Here is a 12,152-nt window from a genome sequence, read left to right as displayed (position 1 = left end):
TGGGCCTGTTACACATTGACAACCCTGCTCAACATAATGTATTGAAATAAGGTATGTATCCGGACAAAATGGATATTTTCACAGAAAAACATGAATGCGTCTTTTACTTTACTGCCTTATTTCTTTTAAAGTGCAAGCCACTTTCAACCGGAAATGTACAAAACATTAACTACGATAAGACATGTTGATAGAGATTTTGTATTGAACCCCTTAACGTAATGTATTACTTGTGTATAAAAATGGTACAGTGCAGTTAAAATCTATGATTTCTTTTGAACGATCCTGTCGCATGCATTCATATCTGATAGGTAAGTGCAGATATTAAAGTTATGCATGAGAATTATACATTTTAAGCTAGTGCTTTTTAAAACAAAACTGAAATCCTGATGGGCACTATCAGTGTCCGGTATCTATTTTGCAGTAAACTGTGTTTAAACATTTATATTGCGTGATTGGATACCTGTTTCTGGCTTAGACTTAAGGGTAAGTGATATTGCGAATGTATAAATAGTGTATAATTGACAGTATTGTTTTATTTGATCTCCCGGGTCTTTGAAGTATATCCAGAGACAGACATTGACTTATCAAAAACATGATATTTGAACTCGCTATATTCAGCTTGACTGATGAAGTGATAACCAAAACTTCAACCGTTCAAAAACCTCAGGTGGCACGGGTGGCCCAGTCGTCTAAGGCGCCGCGATTCGCACTGCATACTTGCGTCCCTTGGGCTCGCCAGAAACCTATGATTGTGGGTTCGAATCCCGGTTGGCCCCAATTATATTTCTAGGTTTGTCAGGATCATACCCGTGCTCGTGGGTTTCACCGAAGTGGTAAACGTCTGAGACCTGCATCGCTTCGGGGTTTCATCCACATAAAGCTGACACGCCGTGATATAACTGGAATACTGTTAAAAGCGGCGTTAAACTCAACTCACTCACTCACTCTTAAACCTCAATGGCTTTCGTCAAATTTACATTGTATTGTATCTGTTTTGCCGTTGCACAGATGTGATATTTAACAGGTGATTAATCAAGTAGTCAATTGAGTTGAAGAGGGTATAACATGTGTACTTAGCAGACGCTTGCGTATTTAGTAATTAAATACTATATTTATCTGATAATGTTTCACTTCAGTGAATGATACGATGCTATATCACTCGAGAGAAATGACACTTTAAACCGGAACTATATTTATAATGAAATGAAAATTAATTCATGACGGTGGCGACACGTGGTTCTCGGGGAGTAGTTGGATTGGTGACCGCCTTCGGCAGCGAGTCTCCTCAGAGCGTCTTGGGCTTCGGTCCTGCCTTACACTGAAGTACATGTAAGCACATTGGCGTGTCCTTTGGCAAGTGACTTTGTGCGAAATGTGCCCCTGTTCACCCAGCATTAAAATTGAGTATCTGGTTAGAATAAGTTTAAAATGTCACTGTTACATAACTTACTAGCGCCTACCAAGGTACAAGCTTACACTGATCCAGTGACCAGGGTAATAATGCTAGCACTTGAGGCAGGCACCGAGTGTATTGGGGCTACTGCAGTATAACTTCCGGACAATATTATCATTTTAATAGATAGAACATTTGTCATTTCTTATCAAATACCCACACTACTATTGGAAATAGTTGTGTTGTCATGTCACGAGATGAGATAAACAGTGAGCAAACTGTCCTCTATCTACTCCGAATATCATAAATACAAGTAAAGTTCCACATACTATATGATATGTTACATATAAGGTATTTACTTGGCGTGCATGATATGCCTCAAATAGTGACATAACAAAACACTAACTCATAAAGACAGCATAGTGTAAACAATGTTTTGAGTCAGGCCTTCAGAAGGCCTTCAGCATGACGAATCAACGCGTTCTTCACAAGGCAATCACCCGCCCATATGGTGTTTATAACTCCATGTGGTCTCAGGTTTGTGGTAAGTGTTTTGTAAGTTACGAGGTAAAGCGGTCATGGCAGGCAGTCCAGCATTTATAAGCGAGCTGGTGAGCAAGTGATGAGCAAATACTTCTCATGAAGTATTCCCCCTTAAGTTTCTCAACATTTCATTACCTTATTCCATTTGCAAGAAAAGGACAATTTGAGCATTAATGAACTTAGCGTACACATCCAAGAGGGTGCATAACGGAATGTGTGTGAGCAATTTTGTTTATCCTTTAGATGAAATCTTGAGCATTCGCGTATTTTTCTTAAGTCCTTACGTGCAGCGACATTAAATTCATGACGTCATACATTGCTACCGCTTTACGCAAGAATGCAGTTGGACTTCTGATACACGACAGTTCGAGTTGCGCAGTGAACTCAAAGTCATACCAGCAGACATCCTTCCAACACGCACTGTTAATGTGTCACCCCAATATGTCCTGCTGTTGTACCAATGCGCTGGGAAAAAGTCGAAATTACAACAAGGAGACAGTTAAAATTAGCTACACCCAACACAACGTACTATTGTACTTTTTCACAACTGACAAAAGGGCCAACATTTTATTTAAACCATGACGACATGGCTCTTTACAATCACCATGCTTATTTCCACCAGTTCACTTTTAAAGCCACATAATAAATCTCACTTTAGGAGATTTGTTGCGTGAGTTAGATTTCATACATGTTCTTATCTGTGCGCAGAACAAGTAGTGTCGTGACTGTCCACCATCGTATTGGACATATCTAAGCCTATGTTACAGCTCTGCTCAGCGTTGTGTTACTTACAAAGACCAGAACCTCGAGACACGACGGGATACATGAGAATGATTTTGATTTTACTTTTCATATTTCCTTTGTTAACAGGTACAAAATGATTACATAAAACTTATAACCACTGTGCTACTTATTTGATAACCATTAAATAAACTATTGAACTAAATATGAAGAAATATAGAATCGTTAGTCCAGCCATAATGTAACTCCATAATACAAACCTAGTTTCCGAGCAAGGGTGGAAACTTGACTTTTGTAGTCAGTTAATTCTCTTGGCTCGGGAAGATGTCGTATATATATGCCTTGGCGAAATTGACGATCTTCTCAATCGAAGAATGTTTCATTTGTCATTTTCCGTTCAATATGACGAGAATGGGAAACGAAAGTAAAGATCGTGAAATCTGACTGCAATGTTTTTAGTAAGTGCAAATGTCACCGGTCTGCTGATGATATTTTGTTACAAAACAATTACAGTAAATGTTTAATTATTGCGCCTGTTACATATAGAATGAACACAAATCAGTAGTTTATTTACATAGTTGACCCGTGAAGATCCGTGGAAGAGGCGACTAATGGGATCGGGTGGTCAGGCTTGCTGACTTGGTTGATGCATGTCATCGATCTTAATTACTTGGATCAACGCTCATGATATTATTCACAGGATTGTCTGGTCCAGACTCGATTATTTACATACCGCCGTCATACAGCTGGCATATTGCTGAGTGCGGTGTAAAACAACAAACCATTCGTTTCGGGTAGTTATGTGTCCAAAAAATTGGCCGATACTTTCTTAACTCGAGATGTTTTCTTTTTGAAAACCACTGATCGTTTTGATATTTTGCAAGGTGGGCATTTGTGCATGTCTCACTTAAATGCCTATTAAAACCTACTCGTTAAACAGGTGTTGCGAGTTTAAACAGGTGTTGCGAGTTTCCTATGGCTTCGGCAATGGGCCTGTTGAATGGGTTCGCCTGCTGCATTGAGAGCTTTAAGAGAAGCACAGTGAACTCAGTTGGTCCTTTAGATATAGTAGTTATTCCATCATCCCCGGAGAGATGGAGGAGTGTTTTTCTTGTTATTTCAAGTTTCTTTCAAAAAGTCGAAAAACGAGATAATCATTGGAGTAATGAGAAGTAATTGTAGGAACGAGAAAATAATCCAAGGAACGAGAATAAACTTGAAAATTCGAGGTTTGAGGAGTAAGCTACAGTTATGATGAATAAATTAGTGACATGAATTTGTTAATACCTCTGTGTTACTGACTGTATGGCGTACATGAATAATGTACGCCATGTTAACGTTATAGGATAGTGTCATCACTATCACGATCATCGTCATCATTATTATAAAGAGAATCGTTTTATGTATAGCTATCGCCGACACACATCAGTCAGATCAATACAGCAAAAGCGATTGCAACAGTGCACGTGAATACAGAAGTTCAAAATAAAAAGATTTACAAAAGAGATGTATTCTCAGTACTCATCGCTGTATACACACTGATAAAATATGCAATAAAACTACTTACAACATGATAGGTTCAGTATAACGCATGTATATATTTTATAAGTGGAAGACGATCATACGTTTTCCAATTTGCTGATTTGCGCATGAGGAATGTTGCAGATGACTTTTTTTTCCTTTTGCAATTAATGAGTGACATTGAAAAGGATAATTTAGCGTATTGCCTCTTGCATACAAATTCTGCCACATTTAACACCTCCCTTCCATCTCCAATTTGGTACAGCTGGTAGTCTGTGATTTGTTGTTCTTATTCTATGCAATTTGCTGTGCAGAAGTGTGCGTCAGAATCTTAAGATTTGAATTCCTGATTTGCCCTAATGGTGTTTTGTCAACACCATACCCGTGCTCTGTGGTTACAACACATCAATGATTCCCGATCGTCGACAATCTGGCTTATTTCGGACGTATTTCTCATATTAAGCTGTCGTGCCATGATTTAACTGAAAGGTTATTCAAAACAGCGATAAGTCAGTGAGTGAGTAAATGTTGCTTTGAGCAGCGTCAGTAATAATCTAGCTAACACAAACTCATTCCTCTATCAATTAATATCAGTAAATATTTTAAGGCTAGAGCTAAGTCAAATGCCGTCCCATGTCCAAATGTTTAATACAGGAATTGTCGAGATCATGTTACTGTTATGTTCAGGCCATGTGACACAACATTTCGGTGCTATGGAGACGGGCGTTACAAATAGGGGGACGAACTGATCTTATTCGCAGTGTATCCCCGTCCAGACGAAGAAACGGTTCTCAGGCAAACATTACCAGTCATGTTTAAATTTGGCGTGATGGTGCTTTTTTGGGGTAAGTTGTTTATTTGCTTTGGTATCTTACATTTACGTCAGTTACTTAACATGTTATCCATTTGGAGTTATGAATAATATAAATGACAGTAATTAGACACATTCTAGTGTCCCCAGCAATTTTAGGCAGTTTAATGACGAACTGTTATCGATCTTGTACACTCGATGTTCCAATGTTAAACAAAAATATTTATCATTTGTTTTTTTCGTGGCGAGGCGTGAAATCGAAGTATAATTGATGACTATCATGAATACTAGAAATTAAGTCTAATTCATAGATGTTTGGAGACGTTATATATTTCAGGTAAATGTACTTTATTTACTACAAATCGTCTGTTATATTTAGAATGTTGGAATGTCGGTTGATTTATATACTGCCACCACTACAGGTTCTTAACACATTTTCAACAATTAACACTGATAGAAAATGTACGTCAACTATTCTAGAAATTGCATTATATACCTTCAATGCATGTCACAAATTGTGATTTAAATTTCGGAGAGATGAACAGACACATTGTAGTTCTAGTGGTGAGCTTTTGCCTTTTGATGATTTGGATTTGCTTTGTTTTTTGTTTGCTTGCTGTTTAACGACGCACTCAGACATATGGCAGCTCTATGACGGCGGTCTGTTAAATAATCAAGTCTGGACCAGACAATCCAGTGACTGAAATCATGAGCATTGATGATTTCCATTTTTTTTATTTTTATTTTTTTTGGGGGGGGGGGGAATGTTTTATTTATTTTTTGTATAATTCTAATTGTGTTTTCATGACGATAAGACTGAAACTACAAATGGGGGTAGTGCTCGTTTCCGGGGCGGAACTCAAAAACTGTTGAATATTTCCTGAATGATTGATTGATTGTTTGGTGTTTAACGCCATACTCTGCAATATTCCAGCTGTATGACGGCGGTCTTTAAGAAATCAAGTCTGGACAAGACAGTCCAGTGATTGACATCATGAACATCGCTGATTTGGTTGATGCATATCATCGGATCCCATTGGCGTGGATCGTTGCTCATGTCAATCACAGGATTGTCTGGTCCAGACACGATTATAATCATGGACGATTTTGATGGCCATTATCCTCTATGGAGGAGCACCGATACCAATAATAAGGGGAAATTCATCGAAGATTTTGCATTTTCTATGATGCGTATAACACTTATATGCATCCTGCCACTGGAACATACTATGTCCTTTATATTTTTCTCATAGATCCAAATCTTTGGAACGAGTTTAAATAGTAAGTGGCTGATATCAATACATCTGGATATCAATCTTGCTGATGATCCACCTTCATCAAGGTACAATCTTGGCTTTTATTACAAACTGTACTTCATGTACTGGAAAACTAAACCCTGTCACTCCCAGGAATGTTCCTGAACCCATAATACTATATTCGGGTCAATTACATGTATACGAAATCCTTCGAGTCCTGTGCAAGCCCTCATATAATGGTTTGACATAAATAAGCTAGAAAAAATGGAAGAAAGCCGAGAAAAAATCACTCTCAGGTCCGGGTACACTTGTCCAATTCTTGTTTGGAAACTTAATATATTTGATATATATATATATATATATATTTGAAATAAGGACAACTAGAATTGTTTCTCCTTTGATGCATACTGCCATTATAATTCCTCTACAAAAGCATACTGATCCGTCAAATTACCGCCTTCTATCTATGACTAGATGTGGTTGTAAAACCATGGAACCATGGTCACCACTCGGTTAGTCTGGTACTGGAGATAACCTCTTAAGTAACAAGAAAAAGACATCAGAACTAAGTCTTTGAATGGCATATGGTACCATTGACCATTTGGTGCGCATAAGGTCATTTTAAAAATCCATTGCCAGCAGACAACATGCTTTGTCATTTTGTTTTCGACTGAGAAAAGGTATACGATACAACGTGGGAACACGGTCTTTCAAAACATTTAGATGAGGTTGGATTGATGGGCAGATTATCTTACTTTATGTCAGACACTTTCAAGTAGGGGTGGGCTCTACACTGTCTGATCATTTCAATCGAGAATTTAAATCTGCAAGGGCATCCGTCAGGGCAGCATGCTATCTGTCCCATTTATATACATCACAGTTTATAGTCTCACTAAAGTTTGGAACACTTGTTTTGATGGTCCCATTTCATGGATAATTCTAAAATTTCTTATTGCGGTATATGCATGCGATAGAAACACAGGTACGAACTAGGTTTTGACAACTAGGTGTTGGCTCGGTCAACTCCCAATCGCTTGTAATGGTAATTAATACGCTATAAGCTGAATTATGTTTCCAATATCGATAGTGGAGCCTGCAAAAGCAACTTAGAAATATAAGACACAATACGCCATCAAGGCCGAAGTCACTGTCGTGGAGCCTTTACGACCTCTCCCCTTGACAGGCTGTTTGTGAAAGCTGACGAACCTTTACCCAAACATCGAACTGCAGTGAACTGCACTCAAAGTCAAAGATATTTAATGCATTTAGGGCCTCTTTAACGGGTATCTGCCACACCCTCCATGGACCATACAATTGGGTGTAAGAATGTTTTACAGGCTAAAAGAGGAGACCCGTGAAGATCCGGGGTAGAATAGGTCTTCAGCAACCCATACTTGCCGTAAAAGGCATTTATGCTTGTCGTAAAAGGCGACTTAAGGGATCGGGTGCGTCGCTGACTTGGTTGATACATGTCATCAATCCGAATTGCGCGTGATTGACATGAGCAACGATCCACGCAAATGGGATCCGATGATATGCATCAACCAAATCAGCGATGTTCATGATGTCAATCACTGGACTGTCTGGTCGAGACTCGATTTCTTAAAGACCGCCGTCATACAGCTGGAATATTGCTGAGTACGGCGTTACACAACAAACAATCAATCAAACATTCAGGAAATATTCAACATTTTTTCACGCCGCGATATAACTGGAATACTGTTAAAAGCGGCGTTAAACTCAACTCACTTACTCACTAAACATTTCTTGAGTTCTGCTGCGGAAACGAGCACTACCCCCATTTGTAGTTTCAGTCTTATCGTCATGAAAACACAATTAAAATTATACAAAAAATTATTAAAAAATTCCAAATAAAAAAAAATGGAAATCATTAATGCTCATGATGTCAATCACTGGATTGTCTGGTCTAGATTCGATTGTTTTAAAGACCGCCGTCATATAGCTTTTATATTTATAAACGCGGCGATAAACAACAAAGAAACAAACAAACAAAGCTTTTCGGAGACAATCGTTTCACTGAAATCCCCCATACTTCTGATCCACCTAACAGGCTTGGATGGATTTGGGCATAAAAAAATTCAAATGATACATTCGGTGTAAAAGTTCCCTCTTTCGGCGAGACAGACATTACATGAATTAACGCCTACGTTGCTTAAACACTTTTCTTGGAGTTCATTGTATGGGTAAACAGTACACGCAGAATAATGACACATTTACAATATTTCATTCAATGTCACCTGACCCTCTCTTCCTTTGTTTATTTGTCAATATTTCCATAAATATTTCCTGGTCAGAGATGTACGCTATGGAGATTAATCAAACGAGTTGATCAATTCGAGGGAATAGTTCACAGTACTAGCGGCTCATATAACTATTCGAACAGTTTACCTAAATTCTCATCTTACTTCAGATAGTATGTCTTTAGAATGTAGCATCCACCCAATCTATTGTTAGATGCATCAAAACACGGAACTTGATATATTTGATGTCAATATTTTTGTGTAAAATATGAGTGTATTATGATGGCGCAATCTATCTTGTATTTTCAGCTGTGGTGATCCTTGCTGTGATCAGGGATGTCAAAGCTTCCAACTGTGTTGACGACACCAGTTGTGGCGCCCACGGTACCTGTCCTGACAATACCGCACCATGTGTGTGTACAGACGGATACTCAGGGGAAGACTGTGCAACAGGTAACAACGTAACAGATTACACATTTGCACTCAAAATATGTTACACTTTGAACCATCATGTCATATTCCCAATTATGATGAAAAGCTCTTATTTATTGCAGGGTATGAATGTTCCAATTGTAATCCTACATTGTATTTATTATATTTATACTTTGAGATTCATGATAATAACTTAAAATCACTAAACAGAAATATATGATCAGTTTAATGAACATGTTCTAAATTACTTGTACAAGGGGCTTTGAAATTTTACCCCCTATTCTGAACAGTATTTCATCCAACTAAGGCGTGGTAGGCGTGTTGTGGGTAATGCATCTCTCATACGTTTACCATTTTGGTGGGTCCAAAAGACCATCAACACAGTGCTGACAAAACACGGATGAAAGCAGGACAATTCCTGGATTCAAACCCTTGACACAACTCTGAACAGTTAATTGTGGCGCATTACATGAACCGGCCACACATGCCTCACATATGTAATTGAGACAGATAAATAGATTAGTACCTGAACGTATGTTCAGGAGATTTTCAATGAATGAGAATAAAATATAGTATAAGCTAGTTCTTTAAATATCAGAACGATACACACGTGGATGCAATGGCCTGATATTGCTACGAACAATTTAACCCACAGTCTACCACAGTCGCCCAGTCTATCGTAAATCTATATATGGTATAGTTCCTTCTTTTTTTAATATTCTCTGTTAATCGAAACAGGATCAGAATGTGGCGTGTAATTCACCGAATACAAGTCAGTTGACCCAAGTTACAGCATGTGTGTCACTTTCTCGACTCGCAGCTAAGATGGTGTTATGTGGTATGAACCTATGAAAGTTATTAAGAAGTGAAAACGTTTCACACATGTACTGACGTTAAGGTACATTTACTGGAAAGAGAAGCATATTCCTGATAAATATAAAAATGTATTGATGCGCATGAGAGAAAAAACATGAGGATTCTGTTCATTCAGGAAGTTCACATGATATCTTGACTGGAGTTTTAATACTCTCCTGGAATATAATAAATCATCTACATTCATGTATAAAATCTTAGATGGTTACACGAAATGAGAAAGGGAAGATTCTTACATATATATGTCTATCTCTTTAGTAAATGGACACTGGTTAGCCAGATACATACATATCAGAGTGTGTTATGATTTAAGTCTGACAGAACTTGACCAAAGCCTAACGACTAAACGCGAATGTGCTTTTTATGGGGAACACTTGCAAAAACCAAATGCGAATATATTTTTAAAAATGTTAATCACATTTTAAATCCAATTAAATTGATAGATATATTTTGTTTAATATTTAATGTATACGATATTCATATATGTTTAGCTGTATATTATTGCTGTTTCGGTAACGGTGAGCCACATGTACTATAAAATCAATTTCTGTACAGTTATGCGAAGTATCCCATTAATGGATATTATAGTAATATATTGTTAGAGCCGTAGTCGAAAACTTTATATAATGACGTAAATTCGCTGAACTTATAGATCTATCTAGCATCATCATTATATCACACATCATCTACTATATTTCAGCACCGTGTACTAGCGTGGGTAGTGAGTGTGGCTCTCACGGAAGCTGCAATACAGCCGGCACCACTGTGAAATGCGATTGCACAGATGGCTACAGTGGGATCCTATGTGCAGACGGTATGTGTACATGCATGAATGAACGAACGAATGTGTTTAATTCTTCGAGATAAATTCGAAGATTCTCAATGCATCAAGATCATGTGATTTATTTTCAGACAAATTAATATACATACTTATCATAAATGTGAACACAATGTCCTGTAGATATATTTTGTGTAATGTTCCGTGTATATGATGTTCTATGTCAGATGTATATTATTGCTGGTAACGATAGCAGTGATCCCGATGTACTACAATGTAAATATCTGTATCCTGTAAATTGATATTTCAGTAATATATTGCTAAAGCAGTAGTCGAAAACTTTAGATAATGACGTAACGTCGACATACACTTAGAGCTATTTCTGAATACTATCATACGTCTTCATATTGTCAATACTATCATACGTATTCATATTGTCACATGAGATCATACACTACTACTTTTCAGCACCGTGTACTAGCGGGGGTAGTGAGTGTGGCACTCACGGAACCTGCAATACAGCTGGCACCACTGTGAAGTGTGATTGCACACCTGGCTATACCGGGACCCTTTGTACACAACGTATGTATGCCTTATACGTCCATATCTTATATTCCCAATGCAAAGATACTTCATCTACAATGTAGACTCAAACGTATTGTAGACAGACCACATGAAAGAAGCAATAACCGTCATTCGGTCGTTGCTGTTAAAGAAAGAAACGGTTTATCAAATGGTGGTTTGTGAATCTCACAATAGTACATATGGTCAATGATCGGTCAAAGCATACAAGTGAAAGACGTGACTTTGTTTCATTTCAGACTCTGATACCCTAAAAGGCAGCTTGGGATTGTATTGACATCAGATAATATTTGTTACTGTGAACTAACGAGCATAGGGATTTGCCGCATCAATACGTTTTATGACAGCAAGTAGCTCCAGTATTTGTAGCCCATTATTTTGTTGGATAAATTCACAATGTATTGTCAAGGATATTTGCAACTTCTTTTCTTGTCCTTGCAGAATCAGGAGGAAACCGTGTTACTTTTCTTGCACAACTTCTGCTGATTCCCATAGTCCTTTCTCGCTACATGCAGTAACAACTTTCCCTTATGACAACAGAATGAAGACAACTCGCTCCGTTTGATACATCATTAATCACTTTCGAGTTTCTGCTCTACTATCAAAGAGAATGTTTATAAAAAGCAACATATTCCTGTGTAATCATAATTATAATCCTTTGTATGAAAATAAGCTAGCTCTGAAATATACAAGCGTGGTAAAAGAAGGATTGAAGTGTCCAGATGACTACAGCACAAATGCTTATCACTGCTTGAAATTATTACCGTTACTCACAATTCCATTCTTATTTTTAAAGTCTCCAAGATTATGTTCATTGTAACACTATCTTTTTTCGACAGATATTTTATTTTATTAGCTCAAAGACACTTGCACGCTTCAATCCTCGTGTTCTTTACCTAGATGACATGTTGAGCTTCTGGCTGATGTCAGTTGTTCTGTCGAAATAAACGGTTCAGTTCAC

The 12,152-nt window shown here is 37.7% G+C and overlaps 1 protein-coding gene and 1 pseudogene across 1 annotated transcript; both read left to right on the top strand.

Annotated features, from left to right (window-relative positions):
* LOC139461581 (uncharacterized) overlaps positions 1-12,152 on the top strand; it is a 90,298-nt pseudogene that overhangs the window by 16,081 nt on the left and 62,065 nt on the right.
* On the top strand, positions 5,010-11,719 carry LOC139462371 (wnt inhibitory factor 1-like). The gene is made up of 5 exons (XM_071244049.1): positions 5,010-5,043; positions 8,836-8,979; positions 10,532-10,645; positions 11,078-11,191; positions 11,633-11,719. Exons 1-5 carry the CDS (start codon positions 5,010-5,012, stop codon positions 11,707-11,709), a joined length of 483 nt encoding a protein of 160 aa, XP_071100150.1. The 3' UTR covers positions 11,710-11,719.

The sequence above is a fragment of the Haliotis cracherodii genome, unplaced genomic scaffold (genome assembly GCF_022045235.1).
Source record: "Haliotis cracherodii isolate W230 unplaced genomic scaffold, xgHalCrac1.p SCAF_15, whole genome shotgun sequence".
Taxonomy (NCBI): domain Eukaryota; kingdom Metazoa; phylum Mollusca; class Gastropoda; order Lepetellida; family Haliotidae; genus Haliotis; species Haliotis cracherodii.
This window is presented reverse-complemented; position numbering and strand designations above follow the sequence as displayed.